At 47.7% G+C, this 26,795-nt stretch overlaps 1 protein-coding gene across 1 annotated transcript in view; it reads left to right on the top strand.

Moving 5' to 3' along the window:
- HNF1B (HNF1 homeobox B) overlaps window positions 1-26,795 on the top strand; it is a 62,032-nt gene that overhangs the window by 18,903 nt on the left and 16,334 nt on the right. The window contains 2 exon segments of the mRNA XM_005888170.3: window positions 18,765-18,925; window positions 24,666-24,798. Coding sequence (XP_005888232.2) covers window positions 18,765-18,925; window positions 24,666-24,798 — 294 coding nt within the window.

Here is a 26,795-nt window from a genome sequence, read left to right on the forward strand (position 1 = left end):
CTCAGCAGAAGCTTCTTTTTGTTCAGAAGAGAAGCAAACCCTGCCTTGAGTCGTCTGCTATTTTAGAAAACATGTTTATAGAGATGTGGAGTTCCGGGGTGGCCAGGGCTCCAGTGTTCTCCTTGTAGGGACTTTATCTGACTGCCATTTTATCTGTTGAATTCAAAGGTCATTTTATCTTGCGGGTACCACCCCATCGGCTGCCACTAGATTGGGGAAGACAATCAGGATATTAATGAGATTAAGAGGCCCAGCCTTCAGAGCATTCTGCTGGCAGCCTCCCCCTGATAGCGGGCCAGCCCTGGTCTGCATACAAAGAAGCCCGGCTGCCCGGGCCAGTGGGGCTCCAGCCTCGTCACAAAGGGGCCGAGCAGATACTGGAGTCCTATCGCTGGAGCAGCCCTACCTGCCTGCCTAATCCCCCTGAAGGACCCTTAGGGAATTCAAGGACTCCTTGCTGCCTCCCGTGGGGTCCTAAGGTGGAAGGAAGCTGCCTGCAAGCACATTGCCCCTGCCTGCAGGTTATGGGAGAAGTGTCTTTGGAGTCTGTTTGTTGAAGGTTTGATGGAAACTGACAAAAACTGGGAGAGAATTAAGCGCCAAGGGTGCAGAAACAGGCAGGGAGCTGTGCAAGGTTTGAAGCTAACTGCTCGATAGGAAACCACAATATCAAACATGGATGGGGAGGGGAAAAAAGCATATATATGTATATACCATAATATATGTGTGTATATTTGAAATCTAGCCCCAAAATAAAGTCAAACACATTCAATCCTGGTTATCATCCTAGCTGTTCATAAGAACTCTGCTATAGAACTTCCCTGGTGGTTCAGTGGTCCAGTGGTTAAGAATCTGCCTGTCAATACAGGGGACACGGGTTCGATCCTGGTTGGGGTAGATCCCGCATGGGCTCCTCGAAGCAACTAAGCCCAAGCACCCCAACTACTGAGCCCACACGCTGCAACTACTGAAGCCCGTGTACCTAGAGCCCAGGTACCACAACAAGCGAAGAAGCCCATGTAACACAACTAGAGAGGAGCCCCACTCGCTGCTGCTAGAGAAGGCCCACATGTAGCAACGAAGACCCAGCGCAGCCCCTCAAAAAGGAACTCTAGTGTTGAGGCTGGCACACTTTCTGTAAAGAGCCAGATGGTGACTGTTTCAGGCTTTTCAGGCCATGCTGTCTCAGGCGCAGCTGCTCAGCTCTGCCTTTGGAGAGCAAAAGCAGCCATGGACCAGGTGTGAACAAATGGACATGGCTGTGGTGGGGATTAAAATTTGAATTTCCTGTGATTTTTGTGTATCACATAATACTCTTTTTCTTTTTAAAAACCACTTAAGGATATAAAAACCATTCTGAGCTCATAGTTCACACAAAAACAGGCCGCTTTGGCCTGCAGACCACTGTTTGCTGACCTGCGTTCTAGGACAGCGGTTCCTAAATCTCGCCGCACCTTAGAATCAACTGGAGGACTTCTAAAAACCCCAGTGCCTGGCCGTGCCATAGATGTCTGACTATCAACAACACTGACATTTAATACACGCTAAAGATACTCCAGGCTATAGTTTTTCCAGTAGTTATGTACAGATATGAGAGTTGGGCAGTAAAGAAGACTGAGTGCAGAAGTGCCTTCGGACTGTGATGCTAGAGAAGACTCTTGAGAGTCCCTTGGACTGCAAGGAGATCCGACCAGTCCATTCTGAAGGAGATCAGCCCTGGGATTTCTTTGGAAGGAATGATGCTAAAGCTGAAACTCCAGTACTTTGGCCACCTCATGCGAAGAGTTGACTCATTGGAAAAGACTCTGATGCTGGGAGGGATTGGGGGCAGGAGGAGAAGGGGACGACAGAGGATGAGATGTCTGGATGGCATCACTGACTCGATGGACATGAGTCTGAGTGATCTCCGGGAGTTGGTGATGGACAGGGAGGCCTGGCGTGCTGCAATTCATGGGGTCGCAAAGAGTCAGACACGACCGAGCGACTGAACTGAACTGAACTGAACTCATGCAGATGCCAAAGGATTAAATGAGATAATATATGTAAAGCACCCAGGATGTAGCAGGCTCTCATAAATGGTACCTATTAGCAGTCCTGGCAGAGCTTAGTGGTTTGGGTTATTCCTCTTTCCTTCTGTTCCTCTTATCTTTCGATCTTGACTTTCAGACAATTTGAGTAGTTCTACTAGATAATCATCTTTGTGTTTGTGGCAGACTCAGGCTGGCTTCTTGGAGTAATTGGGTCTGAGGAAGGCTTTCCTACTTCCAGGAAGGACTGCTCTGTGATAGCCATAGGGCGTTTGCAGTACCATGGGCTTTTCCAGTGACTCAGCAGTAAAGCATCTACCTGCCATGCAAGAGACCTGGGTTCGATCCCTGGGTCAGGAAGATTCCCTGGAGGAGGAAATGACAATCCCCTCCAATTCTTGCCTGCAAAATCCCATGGACAGAGGAGCCTGGTGGGTTACAGTTCATGGGGTCACAAAGAGTCATATGTACATGACTGAGTGACTGAGCACACATCCATTGCCATAGGTTTCAGTGGATTGATGCTAAACAGTGAGAGAAAGCTGGGAAGAACCATGGATGGCCATGGGGCACAGGGGGGTCATGACCATGTAGCAAAAGGTCAGGTACATAAGATGACCCTGAATTTTCTCCACCTAATAAGGCATTCCTTTCCTTTAATGAAAGATGTGAGTATCCTTGCTTGTTGGTAATTAGTCCTGGAAACCTGCCATTTAGAGCGGGTGTGGTGCTTTCCTGGTGGAGGCCAAATCTGAGAAGCTTCATGACCTTTGTTCTTAGGAAGGAAGCTCCCCAAACTTCAGGCAAAAGAGCAGTAAGAAGGGGTTGGGTGGACGCAGTTCCCACAGTGAATGCCAGAAACCTCAGATACTCCTGAGGGCTGAATTTCTAGAAGCAACGTTCCTCTACCTGAGCCATCTGCTTTAAGACACCTCCCTAGCACCCTCTGGTCTGGCTTCAGCAGCCCTGTCCAAACCACACCTGTGTGAGTTCAGCCACGGAGGAGCTTGACCAGCAAGGCTCAGTCTCTCCAGTGCTCTCGGGTAGTCAAGAGATTTCTCAGCACGTGTACACTGCATGTCCCTGCCAAGCTGGAGACACACCATGCATGTAGACGCTCTTTAGTGTCTAATGACTTTCCTAAGGGAAGTCCACATCCCCCAGGCGAGCTGGTCACAGGCAGTCCCTTGTCAGGACCATGCTCAGAGGGGTGTGTCTGGGTAGCAAGGTATAGCACCCCAGACAAGCTTGGGCTTGAATTGTGATTCAGTCGCTCTCTGGCCATATGGCCTCAAATGAGTGACTTAGCCTCTCTGAGCCTTGGTTTCTTCATTTGTTAAACGGGAATCATAATATATATCTCCTTCCGGCTATCATTTGAGGCTTAAACATGATAAAATGCATCCAGCACCCCCATGTGGTGCTTGACCCGGAAGGAGTTATTGGGTTGACTCAGGTACCCTCAGGGCGTCAAGAGATAGGAAGAGCTTTGGTTCTCCCTGAGTTCTGGACAAGGTTGTGGTTTGCAGTTTCACCCTGGAAGAGTTTCCCTTTTCATGAACCCTGCTAGTCATTGGAGACATCAGGGAGAATAAAACTCAAGTATTGACAAGATCTGTGGTTCTCAGATCTGTTCCCAGGCCACATCAAAGGCATCTGGGGAGCTTATTATTATAAAAGTACCTATATCTTTGGGGCTTCCCAGATGTCTCAATGGTAAAGAACCTGCCTGCCAATGCAGGAGATGCAGGAGACACGGATTCGATCCCTGGGTGAGCCCTGTAGGAGGAAAGCCATTTCATCCCACTCCAGGTTTCTTGCCTGGAAAATCCCATGAACAGAGGAGTCTGGTGGGCTGCAGGCTATGGGGTCGCAAAGAGTCGGACACATCTAAGCAACTGAACACACGCGCAGACCCCCATCAACTCCTTTTAGAGTCAGAATATGGAATAAGTGGACAGGCAGGGGAAGTTTCAATAATTCCCTAAGAGATGTGGATGGATAGTCAGGGCTGGACATCACAGGCTAGATGGGGCAAGGCTGGAGTCTAAAGGGGTTGGAGGCAGGCTTGAAGGTCTCCTGTCGAAGTAGAAGAAGTGAGAGAGCTGGTCTGAGGGTCCTAGACTAGGATCCAGGAGCCCCGAGGCACTGAGAAGCAGGGGTGACCTTGGACCAATCGTCTAACATCTCAGAGATTCTGGCCGATGAGACCTTTCAGCTCTGACAGGTTATTATTTGGAGACTGGGGCTCCGGGGCTCTGCTGTTTGAAGCTGCAGAGGGAATTTGGCCATTGTGATATTTTATTGTTAAGCTCATATCTGCCTCTCTCCCTCCTGGTCACCCTCACTCCCTTTCTCCTTCCCCATTTCAGGAACTGTGTGCCTTCCACCTTTATTAGGGACCATTAGAGCTTTACAGCTCCAGCAGATTGGGTGGGGCCAGTCACAATAAACAGATTTATAATGGATATAAACGAGACACCTATAACTGCTGAAAATTAACACTTTCAGGACCTTTGAATGGCAGCATGCCTGCCCAGGCCTTCTGGCCCTGCCCGCTACAGGGGGCATCTTTGCAGTCGGCACCTGTCAGATCAGGCTGGCAGTGAGGCCCAGTGAGTCCTTGCTTAGCAAAGATGGAAAACCTCTAGACAGCAACTCCCATTTGTGAAACATCGGTTTACATGGTGGATACAAAATAGGAGCTTAATTTATCTCGGGATGTCTTAGGGGTGGAAGTGGAAATGAGCCTTTTTCTCCTTTTTGAGACTCCTATTTCCAGGTGGAGTGTAGGGTTTGCATTCCTACCTGTCAAAGACAGAGAAACAAGACGAGTCAGTCTTACTCTCACCATGAAGAAGGTCGTCCCCGAACCCGCTAAAACTCCAGCTCATCCAGGAGGGAGAGAGACAGATGCTGAGCTTAACATGCATGCCGAGTGAGAGAAACGTGGGCTGTGCTGACATCTAAGCCCAAGTTGGCTTTTTTCACCACTGAGTTTCCAGCCCACAGCCCCGTGCCTGGCACACGATACACCTTCTATGTATTTGTGGACTGACAGTATCTCTTCCAGACAGCTTCCTATCCAAAAGCCTCATACGTAAATGCCCTGCTTTATAAGTCTCTTATTCACTTTCAAGCTGAACGTGAAATTACTTTCATTCTATTCATAATGTATGTACATATTATTATATAAAGTATATTCTCCCCTTTCTAGGAACAATGTCATTCAGCTCCACTTCCATGAATACTGCTTAACTGAAGTATACAGTTCACCAAAAAAAAATCACTCACTGTTAAACACTACCAGGAAGTCTTCAAAGAACAAGTTATTATTCTTTCTCCCTTAAGTTCTACTAATTTAGCTTGTCCTAGTTTGGTGTACTAGCTTGGATTACTAGTTCAGTTTAGTTCTACTAGATGACTTCCTTTTTCAAAAAATTTATATTGGAGTATAGTTGATTTTATAATGTTGTGTTAGTTTCAAGTGTACAGCAAAGTGAATCATTTATATATACATGAAAGAGTGAAAGTGAAAGTCGCTCAGTCGTGTCCAACTTTTTGGGACCCCGTGGACTATAGAGTCCATGGAATTCTCCAGGCCAGAGTACTGGAGTGGGTAGCCTTTCCCTTCTCCAGGGGATCTTCCCGACCCAGGGATCGAACCCAGGTCTCCCGCATTGCAGGTGGATACATATCTATTCATTTTTGTAGGTTCTTTTCCCGTTTAGGCCATTACAGAGCACTGAGTGGAGTTCCCTGTGCTGTACAGTAGGTCTTTATTAGTTATCTGTTCTATATACAGTAGTGTGTATTTGCCAGTCCCAATCTCCCAGTTTATCCCTCCCTCCCACCCCTGGTGACCATAAGTTTGGGGTCTACATCTGTAACTCTATTTCTGTTTTGTAGGTAAGTTCATTTGTACTCTTTTTTTTTTTTTTTAAAGATTCTACGTATAAGTGATATCATAGGGTATGTGTCTTTCTCTGTCCGACGTACTTCACTCTAGATTACTTCCCTTTATCATCTCTTACCAGCATCCCTTGGGGCAAGAAAAGAGCAAGAATCACTCTTCCTGAGTTTCCGTTGAGCTACTGAGGTCTAGAAAGGGATGGGACTTACTGCCTACCAGTCACATGGAGAGACAGGAAGGAAACCAAGCAGCTATCAGGTCTCGGGGTGCTCCCTACACACGTTGCTGGTGCTCCCGGTCAGTGGAAGCCAGTGATCATCCACGTTCGTGGCCTCAGTGCCCAGCACCTGCTGCTCCCTGGCCCAGCATCCGCAGGCCTGCCGGGTGATACGGGGCTGTCTGTCGCTGATGATGGTGATGGTGATGACAGTGATGCTGGAGCTGCCCTCCACGGCAGTGAGAAAGGGGCTGGGGTCTGGCCAGGCAAGCATCCCATAATGAGGCAGTTCTGACACTTGCCAGGCCTCCAAGGATCTTCTTCTCGGGTATCACCTCCCAGTAGGGTCCTGCGTATGAATAGGTCGCAGTGGAAAACCTCTCTCTTCTAAGGCAGTTTTATTAGCCCTTCAGTCACAATACTGATGTCTGTTTATGGGCCCTCACTTTTATGTGGACACCCAGTGTCTCAGTCTGCTGATGACTTTATGGCCCTCCCCGTTCCCCAGCCCCACCAGGAGCGTCATGATTCTCCCCGTCAGCCCAGCTGAGGGGGCCTTTGTTGCAGCCACATTACCCTGCCAGCAAAGGCAGCCTCTCAGAAAGGAAACCCCAGGAGCCAGACTGCGGCAGGCCTCTGTCTGCCCCCACAGCCTTTAGGCCTAACGATGTCCATCGTTAACCCTTCTTAGTTTCACCTTAGACTCCTCTAGAGAAAAAGCCGTTTGAGTTACCCAGGTTGCCATGGTAAATCCCCAGTAATTGATCCTCCTGACCCCCGAATTAACCCAAGGGGCCTAAAACTGCATTCTAACATGGCAAGACTAAATTTGGGGTTCCTGCCAGCAGCCTAAACCCTTTAGAAATGGTCAGCTCGTGTTAATGGAGGTGCCTATTCCCACGCTGTTAAAGGCCCCTTGTATATGCTTAGGCCTCAAGAGGTAGGGAAGGATGGGAAGGATGGGAGAGGGAGGGATAGTTAAGGAGGTCGGAATAAACATGGGCACACTGCTATATCTGAAATGGATAACCTACTGTCTAGCACCAGGAGCTGCTTAATGTTATGTGGCAGCCTGGATGAGAGGGAGTCTGGGGGAGATGGATACACATATATGTATGACTGATTCCATTCACTGTCCACCCAAGACTGTCACAACCCTGTTAATTGGCCATACTCCAATATAAAATAAAAAGCTTTTTTTAAAAAAAGGAAGTGGGGAATGGGTAGGCTCCCCACAGGCATCCCACTGGCTCTTTCCACTCTAGATAAAGCACTATCTGGGGTCTCCGGTGGGAAAAGAAAGAGCTGCTGTGTCATACTTACTCCTAGGCACCCGCATTTCGCACCTTCCAACGTGAAGTTGCTGAAATGCATCAATGCTCTCTCTTCATTTTGATTGTATTTTAATCTCTCTCTCTCCATCTCTCTCAGTCCCCCTTCTTCCTCCTTAAAAATACATGTGTCTCATCAACCTCAGAAAACTCAAGAGATTCAGAGGATCAGTGATACTGTCGTCACTTCTCCACTGCTTGGTCAGGTTGAAGGGCAGGTCATGCATTCATTCCTCATGTCCTCTTATCGAGGGCAGAGCATAGTCTGTGCAAGGTTCTGAGGAAGGAGATTGTGGAGAAGACAGACAAGGTCCTGCCCTCATCGGGCTTATGTTCCAGTGAGAGATGCAGCCAAGAAACAAGAAAAGAGGCAAAGTCATTTCAAACTATTTGTGCATTATCATGGGAGGCTCAGCATGTGTGTGTATGCCAAGTCACTTCAGTTGTATCTGACTCTTTGCGACCCCATGGACTGTAGTCTGCTAGGCTTCTCTGTCCATGGGAGTCTCCAGGCAAGAATACTGGAGTGGGTTGCCATGCCCTCCTCCAGGGGATCATCCTGACCTAGGATTCGAACCCGTGTCTCTTATGTCTCCTGCATTAGCAGGCAGGTTCTTTACCGCTAGCGCCACCTGGGAAGCCCCGAGGTTCATTCTGGGGTCAGTGTGTATCTGGGGTCAATGTGGGGCTTTCAGGAAAGGAGAGAGGTCAGCTTTAGAATAGCTCTTCTTTGCTGGGAGACCCTAGGTAAGAGGTGGTGAAAATGACTTCTTCCTCTTTGAACCTTGGCTTTCCACTCTGTCCAGTGGGCATCTGGAACCCACTGAGAAGCAGACCGTGTAAAACACTTACAGGTGTGAAGACCTCTCAGCTTCTCGAGGGTTAACCCGGGTGGCTTCCACCTGCAATTGCATCTCCAGGCTGGCGTGCTCCCTGCAAACCCTCTGGCGTTTGCCAGCAGAAACCCTCTCTCTGCTAAGGAGCAGGTGTGGTGGCCAAGCTGGGCTTTGTGCGGAGGACAGGCGGAGTTGCTGGCGCCCTGTCCACCTCCCTACCTGAGCCATTTCTCAGGTGCATGCACATTTGCTTCTTTTCTCAGCCAAGATGCTTTTGATAGAAGCCTTTTTCTTTCCTTGGTTACGTTTGCTTTGATTTTTATAAGAAAACCAGTTTGTGGGCTTCCCTGAAGTATCACTCAACTTTTACTCCTTGAGTTCAAGAATGTTTACCGTCCCCGCAGGCCTGTCTGTGTTTCTCCTCTTTTGAATTGGACTCCTAACTAAGCCACCTCGGGGAGAAAGAGATCTGGAATTGAAGCCAGCCCCGTGTTTAAATTGCTTTCATCTTGCCTCAGATTTTTACTCCCAGGCTTTCAGATTTTTAATCTTTGGCAAACATCCATCTGTATCCTCGGAGAGAAGAAAATGTTAATAAGAACCGGCGATGGTCCTGTGTGGCCAGCGAGGAAACTGAGGCAGCAATGCCAGCCTCTTGGAAAGTTTTCAAGTTTTGAGTTCTCAATTTCAAGCCGGGGGAATTGTTCACATTCTTTCATCCCCAAATGAGTGTCTTATAAGTTCACCAGTCTGAATAATTTGTGTCTCTGCCTCTCTCCTCAAGAAAGGGAACTCCTCGGGACTTCCCTCGTGGTCCAGGGGCTACGACTGGGGTCTCAATGCAGGGGACCAGGGTTTGATCCCTGGTCAGGGAACCAGATCCCACATGCCGCTACTGAGTTCACGTGCCTCAACTCAAGATCCCACAGGCGGCAACTAAAAATTAAAAAGTGGCTCCTCTTTAGGAAAAGGAGGAGAGGACTTATAAGGATGCGGTACTGGACCCATCAAGACTGGCTTAATTCCTTTCTGTCGCAGCCACCACCCCCGCCAGCCCAGTGTGTTTTGACTTCACAGGGAAGACAGCTCTGTCTGCTTATAATTGATGGACGTGGTTGTTTCCTTTCTGGAAGCTCTTTCTCCTCTGCACTCTCGCTCCTGCCTGATTTTTCGATTCCCATTTCCAGACCCGACAGGGCCGGGCTGTGCTCTGCGTGAGGTTAGGAACACAGGGGAAGAATGTGTGTGACAGGGCCCTGGTCGGTTGAGTAATGTTTACTCTGTTGGTGGCTGGGACGAGCCCTTGAGCTGGCAGAGGTCCACCAGCCAGAGGAACATTCCTGCATTATCAGGGATGGGTGATTGGCTTGGAAATGTCAAGGGTGAAAGGCATCCCACCGGATTCTGGGTGCAGCTTACAGACCCCAGTGAAAGGGACCCCCACATGGGGTCAAGCTGAGCCTCTCTCACTGCCCAGGAGACCCCACCTCTTTGCTTCTTTCTATAAAAGAGCAATTCTGGTCATACTTTCTAAACTGACACTGCTCTTCTGTTTGCCCAGCATTTTCTTTTCCAGGAAAACCTAGAGCTTTCCTAACTTTATATATTTTTTTCTAACTTCGTTTTATTCATTTATCATTCTGGCTTCTGAGGAAGGGAGATCTGCATGCCCAGGTTATAGACAAAAATGTTGAGGCCCAGAAATTGACGGGCCAGGAATCATCAGAAAGTCAAAGCAGAGAGGCAGAGTATGAGTTTAAAGTGGCTGGACACTGGTGCCCAGTTGATTTCTAGAACTATGGAATTGGGGTCTCAACTGGTCTTTTTTTCACCATTTAAAAAAATTGAAGTGAGATTCCCAAGTGGCTCAGTGGTAAAAAAAAAAACCTACATGCCAGTGCAGAAGCTGCAGGATACACAAATTTGATCCCCGGGGTCAGGAAGATTCCCCTGGAGGAGGAAATGGCAACCCATTCCAGTATTCTTGCCTGGAAATTCCCATGGACAGAGGACCCTGGCGGGCTACAGTCCATGGGGTCACAAATAGTTGAACAAGACTGACTGCACACACACACACGCACACACACAGAAAAACTGAAGTATAAAGAACAAAGTTTTGACAAATGGGAGGAGATGGTCAGGTTAGATCCTCCTGTTGAGTGGACTACATGAGTCAGAAGATGGGGGGTCAAGAGTAGAGAAAGACGGCACTTTGCCCTAGCTCATCCCGAGGAGCGTGGTGCCCTGGCTCTCTGGAGCCACAAGACTCAGCTTTATGTATCCAGTCTAGACAAGTCCTGTCTACTTTCTTCCTCATAGAGTTGATGGGATGAAAAATGAATTGTGGAAGGACTTTGTAAACAAAGGGTACATGGGACAGACAAAAAAAAATGATAGTTAATTTACAATTTTGATTAGTTTCAGGTGTACAGCAAAGTGATTCAGTAATACATACATAGATTCTTTTTCAGGTTTCTCCCCTATAGTTTATTACAAAATATTGGGTATAGTTCCCTGCACTATTCAGTAGGTCTTTGTTGCTTATCTCGTTTGTATTTAGTAGTGTGTATATGTTAATCCCAAACTCCTAAACTGTTTTTTGAAACTTGTCGAGAGCTCTGCGGGGGGTAGTTCTGAGCTCCTGAAGCACTGGTATGGAAAGTTCCTGTGGTTAATTACACCCTAGGCAGCTCCTCCCCAGGGTCCTCCTGACAGGCGGTTGCATCCATCTTTGAAGATAGGGCCGCATTCAGTTTTCTAGAACCCGACATAGCCATCGTAAAAACCACCGTGCTTTGCAAGGTCACACAATAAAATTTGCAGTGCTTATGGGAAAAAAAATGGGGTTAAGGGCACAACACTCAAAAACTTCGTCAGTGACACCTTTTAAAAAAGATAAGAGTCTAATAAAAAAACATTAGCAGTTTTACACCTGTTAAATGCTTAGGAAATACATAAACGCTGTGCAACAATAAATATGGCACTTTACCTTGAGAAAGTTCTGAAGTTTGCCTATTGAAGTGGGTGTCGGAAGCGGCGAAGCTGGTGAATTATTGAGGTGGTGGGCAGAGACTTATCTGAAATCGGAAGGAAAGTTGTAACTTCAAATGATGTGGATGGATGTGGCTATGGCACATGCAGTGAATTGACATGTTTGAAGGGTGTGAGAGTGTGTGTGTGTGTGTGTGTGTGTGTGCACGCGTGCATTTAGTGTATTCCTATGTGAATGGATAAACCAGGCCCTACTGTTTAACACAGGGAACTCTATTCAATATCCTGGGATAACCCAGAATGGAAAATAATATAGAAAAAGAATATATATATGTATATAATTAAGTCACTTTGCTGTACAGCAGAAATTAACAGAACACTGTAAATCAATGATACTTTAATTTTAAAAAAAAAAAAAGCTTTTAAAAAAACTGTAGTGTTTTTCTATTGTGGCTCCATTAAGCTGGATGCAGATTTCTGAAATGGATGTTACACTCAAGTTATTCCCTAATATATCAATCGAATTGAAGCCCATCCTTGTGTGTGTGTTAGTTGCTCAGTCGTGTCCGACCCTTAGCGACCCCATGGACTGTAGTCTGCCACCAGGCTCCTCTGTCCATGGGATTCTCCAGGCAAGAACACTGGAGTGGGTTGCCATTTCCTTCTCCAGGGAATCTTCCCAACCCAGGGATTGAACCTGGGTCTCCTGCATTGCAGGCAGATTCTTTACCATCTGAGCCACCAGGGAAGCCCAGAGTCAATCCACACTTTTGTTTAATTTGGCCTTGCCACAAAGCTTGCGAGATCTTAGTTCCCCAATCAAGGACTGAACCCACGCCCTGGATAGTGAAATCACAGCATCCTAACCACTGGACTGCCAGGGAATTCCCCCAATCCACACTTTTAGTATCAATATTAGCACAGCACTGACTGTATTTTGTCCTTCTGCCGGAAGGGATGCTCCCATGTTCTGGGGCTGGGATGCTCAAAGCACCTAAGGGCTTATTCTCTCATTCAGTAAATATTCACACATCAGCTGCTCTGCTAGGTTCTGAGGATGCACGAATGAGTAAAAAGTCATCTCTTCCTTTAAGAGAGACAGAGAAGGAGACATATCATCCAAGCATTTCTGTGCAGGTGACCAGCCTCTGCTGTCAGTCACTACTGCATGTAGAATACAAAGGATAGAAGAGATAACTACTGGATGAATCTAGAAGAGCTTCACGGAAGAGGTGACATTTAGCCTGCTTAAAGGATGGGACATGGAGAAGCAGGGAAGAGCATTCCAGACACAGGGAACAGCATAAGCAAAGGCACGGAGGCAGCAGATGGCAGGGTTCTGACATGACTGTCTGGGATGTGGTGACAGACGACACAAATAAGGCAGAACGGAGTCGTAATGGCCCAATTCTGCCAGTCTCAGGCGTAGGGGCTTTTCCAGGAGGGAGTGAAGAGCCGTGTTAAGTGTCCAAACAGGGCAGTGCGATGGTGCAGTTTTGTTCTAGAAAGAAATCCCGACGTGCAGCAATGTGAAGAGTGCCCTGGAGATGGGTGTGGGTGCAGGAATGCAGGGCATGGAGAGAGGCTGGCTTCTGAAACCACAAGCTTGCAGCCATACTGGATAGAAACCAAGTGATTTGTCTCTGTCCCACATGCTGTTGGCAATTCAGAAACAGCATCATCTCCCATGATGCTGAGGACTGGAAACAGGCGAGAGTTGACACCTCCTCACCAAGGCCTCAGGGATGTCTCTAGATACCAGCTTTTTGCTGCTGGACACATTTGCTGTGGTTCTTAGGGCCAGTGATAGGGATGTGGACAATTAACTGAATTGAAACCAGGAATTGAGTGGGAAATACGTGGCCACTCTCTGGCCTTCTCATTGCTCCTGTGGGAGCTCTGTGGCTATCTGCCTGGCACCTTTAGCCAGCCACTGTTAAACCAGAGTGTCATATGTTCATTTTCAGAGAAGGGAAGATGCCATTCCACTTCTTCCAGGCTTCCTGCCATGGTGCCTGGCACAGGATTCTGAGTTCTGTAAATTCAATCTTCCTAAAAATGCCTTTTAGACAAAGACCATCCCCCCTCAGGAGAAACAGATGTGTCTCAAGTAACTGTTATATGCCAAACATGATCTGGGTAATTTCACACCTGTTAACACATCCAGTCTTTTCCCCAGTGACTGAAGAGATGGAAACCGTTAACAATAAAGAAACCAAAGATCAGAGAGGTTAAGTAATTCCCCCAAGGTCACACAGCTCTTATGTGGTAGAATCAGGATCTAAACCCGGGTCACCTGGCACCAGAGCCTATTCTGCTTCGGTTCTCCTTTCGAGCCCTCTTCTGAGTTTGTGAAATACACAAGGACCTGGCCTCTCCATCCTCTAAGAAGAACACATGGCTGGTCTTGCCGGGGGCAGAGACCTTGTGATATTACCCTTCACCTCGGCATCCCCTTTTAAGGCGGCTGGCCCATTACGGCCTCCCTCTCAGGAGCCTGAGTGATTGCCAAATTCTTGGTGAGAGAAGCATCAGCAGGAAAGGTTACAGGTGCGCCTGGAGCAGGTTGTTGCAATAGTTAATTATCCATTTGGCTGTTACAGAAAAATTCTTAACTGTAATTGATGTTTGTTGCTGTAATAGTATATTGCTGTATTTCTACATCCAGTAATGGGCTTTATGTGCTCGATTTTAATATCCATGAGCCTGGGCAAGTGCACATGTGTGCTAAGGTGCTTTAGTCACGTCTGATTCTTTGCAACCCTAGGGACTGTAGCCCACCAGACTTCCCTGTCCATGGGGTTCTCCAGGCAAGAATACTGGTGGGTTGCCATGCCCTCCTCCAGGGGATCTTGCCAACTCAGGTATCGAACCCCGGTCTCTTATGTTTCCTGGGTTGGCAGGTGGGTTCTTTACCACTGTGCTGTGCTTAGTCAGTCATGTCTGACTCTGCGACCCCATAGACAGCAGCCTGCCAGGCTCCTCTGTCCATGGGGTTCTCCAGGCAAGAACACTGGGGTGGGGTGCCATGCCCTCCTCTGGGGTCCACCACTAGCACCAGTACTGGTAGAGGTATTTCTACCTCTAGTAATGGGCTTTATGTGAGACATTTTAATATCCTTGAGCCTGGGCAAGTGCGCAGGTCTTTTTAAAAGAAACATGGTTTCCTTGCACAGAACTGATCAGTTTTGAGAGATCATAATAAATGCCCTTAAAGTGGTCTTTGTAGGTGTGAAAGAAATGGTGAGACTTTGAACTGGTCCCTCTTAGCTGTGGGTTTCCTGGTGGCTTAGACGGTAAAGAATCTGCCTTCAATGCAGAAGACCCAGGTTCAATCCTTAGGCCGGCAAGATCCCCTGGAGAAGGAAATGGCAACCCACTCCAATACTCTTGTCTGGAGAGTCCCATGGACAGAAGAGCCTGGCGGCGGGCTACAGTCTGTGGGGTTGCAGAGAGTCTGACACAACTGAGCAACTAACACTTTCACTCTTAGTAAGTGGTATTATGGAGAAGGCAATGGCACCCCACTCCAGTACTCTTGCCTGGAAAATCCCATGGACAGAGGAGCCTGGTAGGCTGCAGACCATGGGGTTGCAAAGAGTCGGACACGACTGAGCGACTTCACTTTCACTTTTCACTTTCATGCATTAGAGAAGGAAATGGCAACCCACTCCAGTGTTCTTGCCTGGAGAATCCCAGGGACGGGGGAGCCTGGTGGGCCACCGTCTATGGGGTCGCACAGAGTCGGACACGACTGAAGCGACTTAGCAGCAGCAGTAGCAGCAAGTGGTATTAAGTCTGCTTAATTTATCAGGTCATGTTCATGCTCTGATTTTATATACTTGTATCCATCAATAAACATTGTGATACTTGAAAAAAAAATCACTTGCTTCCCACCCCACTTTGCAGTGGTAAAAGCTCCTCCTCCCCGCCCCCCCACCCCCGACCAAAGCAGGCAGTCCTCTGACTGAGAGCTGAAGGGGGGCTGGAGCTCACCCAATACACTGATGGCAGAGCTGAGCTCAAAACAGAGATCCCCTAGTCCCCAGCCAGACACTGTCTCTTAACCAGAGGTCCTTCAAGGAGGGTGCGGAGGTCTAGGACCATTTGCCTTTCGAGAGCATCTCCCTGTTACATTTCTCCCATAATGAGGTTCTGCTAGGGGAGAAAACAAGGACTGCAAGGCGCTGCAGCCTTGGCTATACTAACAAATGGCTCTCGCCTCCCTCCTGCCAGGCTCCCATGTAAAGCAGGCTTTTGTTTCCTGTGGATACCTTTGGTTAATTATTTTTAAATAAATAATTATGTAGCCTGGGGGTAGGGAGAAGTCTCCCAGTGACCCATATTTGATCGTCTGAGGACTGGCCCTCTTCCTTCAGCCAAATTAAATAGGGGAAAGCTAGCGTCTGTTTGACTTGAGACCAAATCGATGATGGGGACAAGCTGGGAGGTGAAAACTCACCTGACTCCCAGCGTTATCACTACACTCTCAGGAGCAGAGCATCTTGGGGAGGTAAATAGCTGGTCAGGGAGTCAGAGGAAGTGGCAGAAAAGCAGGGTGAAGTCCATTTTCTCTGAAAGGAAAGAACAAGAGGGCAGGGGCCAGGTCTCCCTCCCAAGTTGCTTCCAGGATGAAGCATCAGTGGTTGCAGCAGAGCCAGATTCTTTGGGAATGATTCTCCGTGGGAAGTAATTCCATTCAGGACTTAGAATCTACCCTCCATTGTCCAGAATTCTGGAGTCATAGGACAAATATCTTTGAGTCCATCCCTACACCAGCTCCCTTCCTGTAGGATCCCAAGCCGTGGGTGCGATTTATTTGACTTTCTACGAGGAGTTTCCTAGATGTTATTTCTGATCCAGACTAGCCATATTAAGGAAGCGATCTCTTCATTTTACAAGAGGAAACTGAACCACAGAGAGAGAAGTGATTTCCCCAAGATCACACATCTTTGCTCTTCGTTAAGAGCAAAGTTAGGATTGAAATCCAAGTTTGTCCCGCTCCAGAGCACACAATCTTCCCATTAGCTCTCCTCGTTAGAAAACCCTTCTTTCTGCCTCTCCCCTTTTCCGGTGGACCCAGCTGCCTACTGAGCTCACAAAGTTTCAGATCTCTCTTCTCCTAGGTAAGCATCCTCCTGGGAACCCAGGGGCAAATATGAGCAGAGCAAAAGGACCTAATTTAAACCCAGTGGGATGGAGTAGAGGGTAGTGGCAATGAGACCTAGGAACTGCAGATAGGTACAGAGGAAGACAGACAGGACTGGGCAGGCGATGTTGGTTTGGAGACGTGGAAGTCTTCCTTCATTCCTTTGAACGTTGTGGCCCCTGTTCCCCCTAAAATATAGTGCCCCAGCCCTGTAACGACCGAATTCCAGTGTTGTCCTGCCTCCGACACCATCCCCGTCAGCAGCCCCTTGCATCAAAGGAAACAACCAACAGAAGCGCACACACAGAACACGCATCAGACCACTTTGTAGTCTGACAAGCTGCTCTTGAAGGTTAGACTCCTGCTCCAGCGTGTGTTTGTTTTCTCCCCACCCTTCTTAAGCTCTAGGTCATTTCAGCCCTGGGGAACGTCCTTCGAACAATCCAAGGAAAACTGGCTTGGGTCTCCTCTCGGCAAGCTCTGTCTTGGTTAATTACAGGCTACTGGTTATGGCAGCCCTGCCTGGCTCCCAGGGGAGCTTTTGTAGCCTCCTCAAGCAGGTGGGGGTGGGGGTGCTCCCCTGGGGGCTGGAGGCAGGGCAGGGGGTGAGCGGGCCAACAGAACTTGGACGCTTGATGCAGTGATGTTTCATCCTGGGGAACTGGGCGGAAGGAGAAATGAAGGAGAATTTGGTCCTCCGTGCCAAAGGATTCCTTAGGCATTTGTTCTCTGTCTCTTGCAGGTAGGAACAGGGTCCCCTAAACCTGTCAAATCCAAGGCAGAAAATAAGAACGTGGTCTTTCTCAGCTTTGAGCTTAGGGCAGGATGGCCTGGCTACCCCCTCAGCTTTGTCTCTGGCTGTTTCATGGGCACATCAAACAGGACTTGAACTCTGTACACTGGCTCCAGGTTCTCTTCTGCCTTCAGCTTCCTCCAGTCGCCCAGCACTGTCCCTTTCCTGAGGAGAGGGAGAGTCAGAGCCGCGAGGCTGTACACATGCTTGCTTCTCCCCTCCCTGGCAGACCAAACAGCAGTGGTCTGCTAGGCATTCACTTCCTGCCTATGGGTGCTGCCTGCCCCACCTCCGGGCAGACACACCTTCCCCTGGGCCCTGGAAGTCAGCCAAAGGGGACCCCACTGAAGGAATGTGAGTTCCAGGACCAAAGCGTCCTAGCTACAGCCCTGGCCCCATCGTGCTCTGCTGTTGTCCCATCGGTCACTGGGCCTTGACCAGAATGGTGGTACACAGAACGATGCATTTTGTTGTGGCCCTTACAAGGGTCATGGCTTCCCTGATAGCTCAGTTGGTAAAGAATCCACCTGCAATGCAGGAGACCCCAGGTCTATTCCTGGGTCGGGAAGAACCACTGGAGAAGGGATAGGCTACCCATTCCAGTATTCTTGGGCTTCCCTTGTAGCTCAGCTGGTAAGGAATCCACCGCAATGCAGGAGACCTGGGTTCGATCCCTAGGTTGGGAAGATACCCTGGAGAAGGGAAAAGGCTACCCACTCAAGTATTCTGGCCTGGAGAATACCATGGACTACAGTCCATGGAGTCACAAAGAGTTGGACACGACGGAGCCACTTTCACTTTCAAGGGTCACTGGGCCAGTGCCTCTCTGTAAAACCTGTCAGTTCATACTCTGCAGCCCTACCTAGCCAAGCAATGCCAGGGAAACATTTCTAAAAGGTATTTTGAAGAGCAAAAGAAATACTCCAGCTGGGATGGGAAAGCCCCTAAAACCTAAAAGCACTATGTAGAAGCAACAAGAAGTAGAATCCATCCATCTGTTTGTTCATTCATTTGACATATTTATCATGTGGCTACCAAGGGAAGGGGCTTCCCAGGTGGCTCAGTGGTAAGGAATCTGTCTGCCAATGCAGGAGACACAGGTTCAATCCTTGGATTGGGAAGGTCCCCTGGAGAAGAAAAGGGCCACCTACTCCAGTATACTTGCTTGGAAAATCCCACAGAGAGAGGAGCCCGGCAGACTATAGTCCGTGAAATTGCAAAAGAATCAAACATGACCTAGCAATTAAACAACACCAATCAAGAGAATACAGCAAGGAGCAAAACAACACAGAAATAAAAACACTCTGCCCTCATGGAGCTTCCATTCCAGACTTCAAGCAGAGGCCGAGCAACCTCTGCCCTAGAGAAAGACAGCTGATATGTCTCACAGAAAGACAGGGGAAAGAGGGCAGTGTTTTCCCCGCTTGTCGGCTCCCCTAGAAAACAAGTGATCCCGGGGGCTCAGGTGGCACTAATATTCCACTGTTGGGTCTGCCTTGTTTTGCAGGAGTGCGCTACAGCCAGCAGGCAAGCAATGAGGTCACTTCCTCCTCAACAATCAGTCACCATGGCAACAGCGCCATGGTGACTAGCCAGTCGGTTTTACAGCAAGTCTCTCCAGCCAGCCTGGACCCAGGCCACAATCTCCTCTCACCTGATGGTAAAATGGTGAGTACACCTGGGCCATTGTAGCTCTGGAGCTGATAAGATAAGAGGCAAAACAAACACAACTTCTCACAAGGCCTGCCTGAAACAATGAACCATTGTAGCCCCACCGGGGAAAACGGGGGCCGTCCAGAGTTGGAACGGAAAGGTAGAGCCGGTGACCCAGCCTCCGGCGGGTGGAAGAGGTGTTCGGTTTGAACCCAGCCAATAAATCTGACAGAGCCCTGCTCTCATTTTATTGATTGAATGCCTCATAAAGGAGCAAGCCGGGTGGGACCCTGTTTGTTTTGGGGCTGCCAGTGACATTTAAGTTGATAAAAATGTTCATTCATCCCCACCCCCCCTCAACCAACCCAGGGCCTCCAAAGCCAGATTTTTTAACCCAGGGAGCACCTCACTTTGAAACTCCCCTCCCCTTTCTCTTCAGCACTCCCCTGATGCTGCCTAGTAGGGTGAGGGAAGTCAGGATTGAGTGGGTGGCAGGAGGTGGTGAAGCTTCCGGCCCTGGGGTTTTGAAGGCCACTGGGCACCCGTGAGGATCATAGCACAGAACGGTGTGTGGGGTGGGGCTTATTGCGGGGGGCGGGGTCTGGGGGGGAAGTGGGGAACACCGACTTTGAAGTTTGCAATGACTGGGTTCCAATCCCAGCTCTGGCACTTAATTGCCGTGTAGCCTTGGCCAGGTTCTAAGCTCTTTCTTTCTCGTCTATAAAACGTGGGTAATAACACTAGGGTTGTTGGCGGAACAAATATGATAACACGAGAGGTACTCAGCACTGTGTTTGGGACGGTAAATATTCAGTGAATGACAGCATGGTGGTTCTTAGGTGAATATCAGTATTGTTTCCCCCTCAATGACGTTTTCTCTACCAGTAACCACAGCCTACCCTCTCAGATGTCAGCTGAGCACCCCGGTGAGGAATAGAGTAGTTGATGCTGAATTTTCAAGGTTCTAAGCTGCAAGCAACACCAGTGCACCCTTGGGAGGGTGGCTTCCGAGACAACACGAGCGTGGCGACACTGGGAAGGGTAGGACGTGGAAAACTTGATTCTTCGGGTCATGCTCTGTGTTTCAGGGGAGGGAGGAGCTGCGGATTCCTGGCTTCCGAGCCGAGGTGGAGCCCTGCACCCTCAAGGCGTCTGACCCAGAGGCAGGTGGGGGGGCAGGGCAGGGAGCTGAGGCCATTTTAGACCTTGACGTGTGCGCTGTGTAGGCAACACAGGAATGGTGAGTCACAGGTGATTGAGTCCCCAGCTCCCTGGAGGAAAAACAAAGTGTAGTTTCCGAGGTGGATGCCAACTCTAGTCTGGGGACCTGAGCCGATGGCTTCCTGGTCATGGGCTCTGCAACAGGAGACAAAAGATGCTCCAGTGGGAGGCATTTTGCAGCCCCCTTGCCCATCCCTCATCCCTTAAGCTTCTTCTTTGGCTGCCTCGTGAGACCCAAGGATTGCCCAGACTTCCCCGGAGGAGGAGGGGAGCCTTGAGGAAGAGATCACGGCTCCCCCGTGGAGGACATATGGAGGGAGACCTCTCCTGTTGCTTGAAGGTCCTTGGTGTTTCCCTGTGAGCCCTTCTTTCCTTCCTCCTGAGAAGCAAACGGCCTCGCCCAGGCTGGGGCGCTCCACAGGCAGCCTCAGGGCACGCTCTTTTCTTCCTCTTCTGCTCGACAGCGCCCTAATGGGCAGTCTGTTATTGGATTGATGATTGACCAGGACAGCACACCTCAATGTTAGCAAACACCTGGAAGCTTGTTTGCAGCGACCAGCTTTTCACTAGTTTCCAACACCCGGGCTCATATGTTATGTCACTATCGCTGGGTGCCCAAATTCTGTTTTCGGTTAATAGGTAACGAGCCCATCGCAGATCTTGGTCCACCAAAGACAGAAGTGGAGAGGATGGTTAAAAATAACGCCGGCGAGGGAACCAGTGTGCCCACGTCTTGGGCTGTTGTTGTTTATCAGTGGAAGGATGGACATTGCCTAATTTCAGTTTCCTCATCTGGAAAATGGGGGATAACAATGCCTGCGTCACCGGGGTGGGGCGAGGATTGCCTGTAATTCTGCTGTTTTGGGGGTGAGCCCCAGCCAGGGAATGACAGTCTCTGTGTGCTGACTTCAAGTAGAATGTGCATTTGAAATCATCCCCCAGGGATCGGTTTTGGAAACGAGGGTAACGCATCTGAGCTTTCTTTTTGTACTCCAGGGACCCCATCCCATTCCCGAGTGGCACACGTCCACAAAGAGCTGGCCAGCTTTCAGGTTGCCGTCTGTGAGTGTTGAACCTTGTGTTTTAGAAAAGCATACGCCGGATACTCTCACAGCATCAAAGCAACAGACCCCCATGGTGAAAAGCTCAGCCCTAGAGGCAGATCGCCCGCCGTTCATGGCCACTGTACCACTTGCGCACATTTCTTAATTTCTCCAAACTTCCATTCCCTTGTCTGCAAAGGAGGGGTAACAGCATCACCCTCATAGGCAGTAGGCATGTGGAGCACATAGCAAAGGCCTGCAGAAGGCAACGCTGATACCATCCAAACTCTCCAGATTACCCTGTGAGGATGGAGACTGATACTCTTGGCAGCTCCCTGTCTTCCATCAGTCCTGGAGGCAAAGGCGATGGTTGCGTTTTATTAATTTTTTTATGTCATTTTTTAAATGACATTCATTTTTTCTCTCTTTTTTTTTGATGTGGATCATTTTTAAAGTCTTTATTGAATTGGTTACCTTATCTTTTTTTTTTTTGGCATCGAGGCATCTGGGATCTTAGTCCCCTGACCAGGGATGGAACCTGCAACCCCTGCATTGGAAGGTGAAGTTTTAACCACTGGACCACCAAGGAAGTCCCAATGGTTGCATTTTAGAGTAGGAAGGAACTTGACCAAGGTGACCCCCCAAATAGGAAGGAGATGGAATTTGGGGTGCAGCAAAACTGGGTTTGAATTCTGGCTTCCTTGCTTACTAGTCAGGTGACACAGAGCTACTCTCTCGACTCTTCTGAGGCTCAGTTTACTTATTCTGTGGCAGTGGTTTAGTTACTCAGTTGTGTCCAACTCTTGCCACACCATGGACCGTAGCCTGCCAGGCACCTCTGTCCATGGGATTCTCCAGGCAAAAATACTGGAGTGGGTTGCTATTCCCTTCTCAGGGGATCTTCCCAACCCAGAGACTGAACCCTGGTCTCCTGCATTGCAGGCAGATTCTTTACAGACTGAGCCACACGGGAAGCCCTTCTTAATCTATAAAACAGGGCAATCATCATAATGCCTTCCTACATGTGTCCTTATCTATTGAGGACAATCAGTGAAAGCACTTTAGAAACGTTAAAGCGGGGGGCGGGGCAGAGAGGCTCGAGGAGGAGGGGCTATATGAGCACTTACAGCTGAATCACACTGTTGAAATCACACTGTTGTTCAGAAAGCAACATGACATAGCAAAGCAAGTATCCTCCAATTGAAAAGAAAATTCTGCTTTACATGAATGATTTAAAGAAAAGCAACACTAAAGCCATACACGTTTTGTTTTTATTATCGGCACCCACTTTTCTCTTTCACCATTGAAATCAAACATTGAAATGGTAGAGATTACTGTCACTCCATTGACTTTCTGCAAAGGACTGCATTACTCGAGAGAGTCTGAAGGCAGGTCACTGATTTTTTTCTTTTTTTAATGACTGACATTTTGAAAAACAAGTCTGGCAAACAAGCTGGTTCTCTCTTGTTTGATGTGGTCAGAATTCCTTCTTGGTCATGTGACCCCTAACTCACAACGTGATGCTCATTTTTAAAACACAAACAAACCTGTTTGGGGTTTTTTTTCTTTCTTTCTTTTTCAACCTCACTTTGGAAGCTATGGGATTGATCAGAAGGGCAAGCAGGAGATAGTGTCTTCCAGGGGTATTGGTCTGAGAGCTCTAATCTGAGGAGCTCTGGGTCACAAGGAAAAGGCAACTCAAACATCTGATGTATGTATCCCAACCCTAAGCCACCTGTGAGCATTCCTGGTGCCATGAAGAATGTCTGGGTTAGTTCAGAGTGAGAGGGGAACAGTCCTTTCTTAGTAATAATTTTTAAAATTATTTTAAAACCACAAAAAAGTAAGGTACTTAATCATGAATAAAAGTATGTTGTGTGTGTGTGTGTGTTGTGTGTATGTGTGTGTAAAACTGAAAGCTTATAATTCATGGGGAAATAGTGGAAGTATTTCTGATAACATAGAATCAAATTAAGCATGTCTATTACATTGTTACTGGTATTACATCTGTGACTGGTTAATACTATTCAGAAAGTTCTAACCCAGGCAATATGACACTAGCAAGGAGGAGAGACCTTTTTAGCATTATATGCTTGTAATGCCATTATACATACACTTGGGAAAATGACAATCATTAAGGAAAAGACACTATTAGGAATAAATGAAAGGATTCAATCCTTAATAAAAGGAATCAGAGTGGCCTTGGATAAAATACACAGAACTCAGTAGCTTTCTCTTACTAATCTGTCATTAAAATATAATGATGAAACAGAGTGGGGGTACCTGGGACCAAGCCTTATTTAGTAGCTTTGTCATTATGATAGTAGCTCCTTGAAAGAAAAAAAAGCGGGGGAGGGGTGTTTGTTTTTAATGTATAGTAGAGATTTGGGAAAAGCAGAGAAGCCCAATAATGGATAATGACTAATCTCCCCCAGACAGACCTTAGTAATAATTGCAGGGGAAGAGCCCTCTATAAAAAGTAAGAACTTGAATTTTAGAGTCAAACAGACCTAGGTTGGAATACCAGAGGTATCATTTATTCGGTTGTTGGTTGTTGGTTCTCAGGTAATATGCATGTCTACTCTGAGCCTGTTTTTAGTTTGTGAAATGGGAATGGCAGAGGCATGTGCCTCATGGGTATAGTGAGGTTTGTGAGTTAATCCATGAGTAGTGTTTCCCAGATCCTGTACTCAGTGAAAGTTTCCTTGTACTCTGGGCTCTAGACCTGGGCCCTAATCTGCTACACTAGGGAATCCCAGGGCATTTCTCCAGTTATTATTTGTAGCAATCACATATTTTTAGCACCAATAATACAGATAGCATAGAGCAGAACAGAGGATACTTTCTTTCCTTTTTTAATTTTATTTTTTAAACTTTTTTCTTTTACACTGGAGTACAGCCAGTTAACAATGTTGTAACAGTTTCAGGGGGACAGCAAAGGGGCTCAGCCATACATATCCATGTATCCATTCTCCCCCAAACTCCGCCCCCACCCAGATTGACCTATAACATTGAGCAGAGATCCCTGTGCTATACAGTAGGACTTTGTTGGTTATCCATTTTAAATATAGCAGTGTGTACATGTCCACCCCCAACTCCGTAACTGTCCCTTCCCAGCCTCCTCCCCTCCTGACAACCATAAGCTCATTCTCTAAATCTGTGAGTCTGTTTCTAGAACCATTTCCAGCATGAACCAGGGACAATCATATCATACACGTGGGCTGAAGAATCTCTAAGACAGGCTAGTGATTCAAAGGAAGTCAACAAAAATGCACATGAGGGAAGGGATTATGGTCAATATTACTTACCTTTTTCTCCTCTGTATCTAGAACAGTGCCTCTCCCTCAGTTGGTGCTTAATACTTGTTACTGAATGAATGCATGAATGTATCAGTGATTTAGCTGTGCCGAGGAATTGCTAAGCGGTGTCATTTTGGACACTGCTCTTTCCTGGGTTCCACTCATGCCGCTCCTGTTTTTTCTCTCCAGCAGATCTCAGTCTCGGGAGGAGGTTTGCCCCCTGTCAGCACCCTGACGAATATCCACAGCCTGTCCCACCACAATCCCCAGCAATCTCAAAACCTCATCATGACCCCCCTCTCTGGAGTCATGGCCATTGCACAAAGTAAGCTCTGTCCTCGGTCAGAAAACTTGGGGGCAGGGAGGAGTGCTTTGGGAAATGAGTCAACCTGATTTAAAAAAAAAAAACAACAGTAAAGAAGATATTCTTCCAACTCATCCACCCCTTGTAGATTTGATTCAACTCATTTCGTTCCTTATCTCTCTCCTCATGATTTGGATTGTTCAGCCTAAACTTAGAAGAAATTAGGGAATGGAGTTGAATCTGGGTCATAGCTCACCAGCTGTGCATCTTGGGTCAAATTATTGCATCTTTATGAGGGTCAGTCTTCGCATCTGTAAAATGGGTTGTTGGGGGCAATCCAATGACTGGGTATTTAGACACGCTTGTACATTGATAAAGTATGAATATGTATAATATTGTAGCTCCTATTTTTGTCCAGTGTTCATTCCTATCCCTGAGTGTGTGGTGGGTTTTCCAGGAGGTTGGGTTGTGTTGATATTCCTTTGTGTTGTTTGAGGTGGAGTAAGACATGAGGGGTTCCCTTCTTTTTTAAAAAAATATAAGATTTATTAATTGATCTTATTTTGGACATGCCCCCATGGCATGGCATGTGGGATCTTAGTTCCCCAACTAGGGATTGAACCTGTACCCCCTGCAGTGGAAGTGCAGAGTCTTAACTCGTGGACCACCTGGGAAGTCCATGGGCTTCCTTCTTAATGGGGAATTCTGTATGGTCAAATGAGACCTCTTTGGCAGGTGGTGAAACATACTGAGAAGGAACTCTGTGTGAAACTGTCATAGCATCTCTGAGCCTTGGCAGGTTTAAAGAGAAATAGATTGTTTATGCCCAGGCCTGAAGATGGAGCGAGGCGTCAGGTCCTTCTAGCCCTGGGGGCTCACCTTCCACAGCCAGTCTGTCCCCATCCATCACAGATGGGCCATTTCAGTGCAAGAAGGCTGCCATGGGTGTGCCTGTGGATGCTGCTCTCAGAGTAATGACATTGATGCGTATTCAGTGTATTTTCAGCCTTGTGTTGACAGCTCAGGCCAAGTCTTCCCTGTGATCCAGGGAGCACCCATGAGAGGTCTTGGGGATAGCTATCGGAGGTACATTTCCCGTCTTTCTTCTACCCTCAGGATCACCCGCTGTCTTTGTGGCCTCCCTGTGTCCAGTGCCCACATGAACCACTTTTTTATTTGTTCCTGCCTTTTTCGCTCCTCTGTCCATTCTTCCTAAACCTTATCTAGCCTCAGATCACTTCTGAAGGGATGGACTTTTGTGCTCCTTGAGGGCAAAACAGAGCCAAGCCCATAGGAGTCACCTGAGTTTATTGAATGAGTACATTTGGCCCCCTCTCTGTCCTCAGCTGCTGGGAAACTGACACCTTCCCCACTTAGTTTTATAAAAGGAACCTTTAGAGGACTCACAAAATTAAAAAAGGTATTTTAAATTTGCTGCCTTTTCATGGGGCCATTATGGCTGAAACCAGCTTGCTTGACTTCTAGGAGATTTGATTAAAAGGCCCATGGATAAGATACCTCATCTCTATTCCTACAACCAAAACTATACCAAACTGTCCCATTTACCTTCTTTCTTCACTCCAGCTTTGGCTGACACACACAGTTCTATATTTTCTTAGGCACTATCTGAATTAAAATTTTCCCTGGAGCTGTTACACAGTTTTTTTCATTTTGCTCCTAATTTTTCTCACCTATAATTCTCTATCTTCTTATAATAATCTTATTCTCCAATTGCAGACAGCCAATATCAGAGTGCACTGACCTTAGATGGGTGTGTGCGTGTGTGTGTATGTGTGTACTTGCGGTGGGGAAAGCATGAAGTATGGTGAGGGTCACCAGCAAACATGGTTGAGACACAGCAGTCCTACCCCAGGGAGTGTCAGAATGAAGAATCGGTTATGGAGTCCAAGCTTGTTCTGTTCTCTACACCACAGGCCAGTAAATCAAGAGACAAGTTGTTGGGCAATAAATAGCCAACTCCTGTCCTGTTGAATAGGGCTTCCCAGGTGGCGCTAGTG

The sequence above is a fragment of the Bos mutus genome, chromosome 19 (genome assembly GCF_027580195.1).
Source record: "Bos mutus isolate GX-2022 chromosome 19, NWIPB_WYAK_1.1, whole genome shotgun sequence".
NCBI lineage: Eukaryota > Metazoa > Chordata > Mammalia > Artiodactyla > Bovidae > Bos > Bos mutus.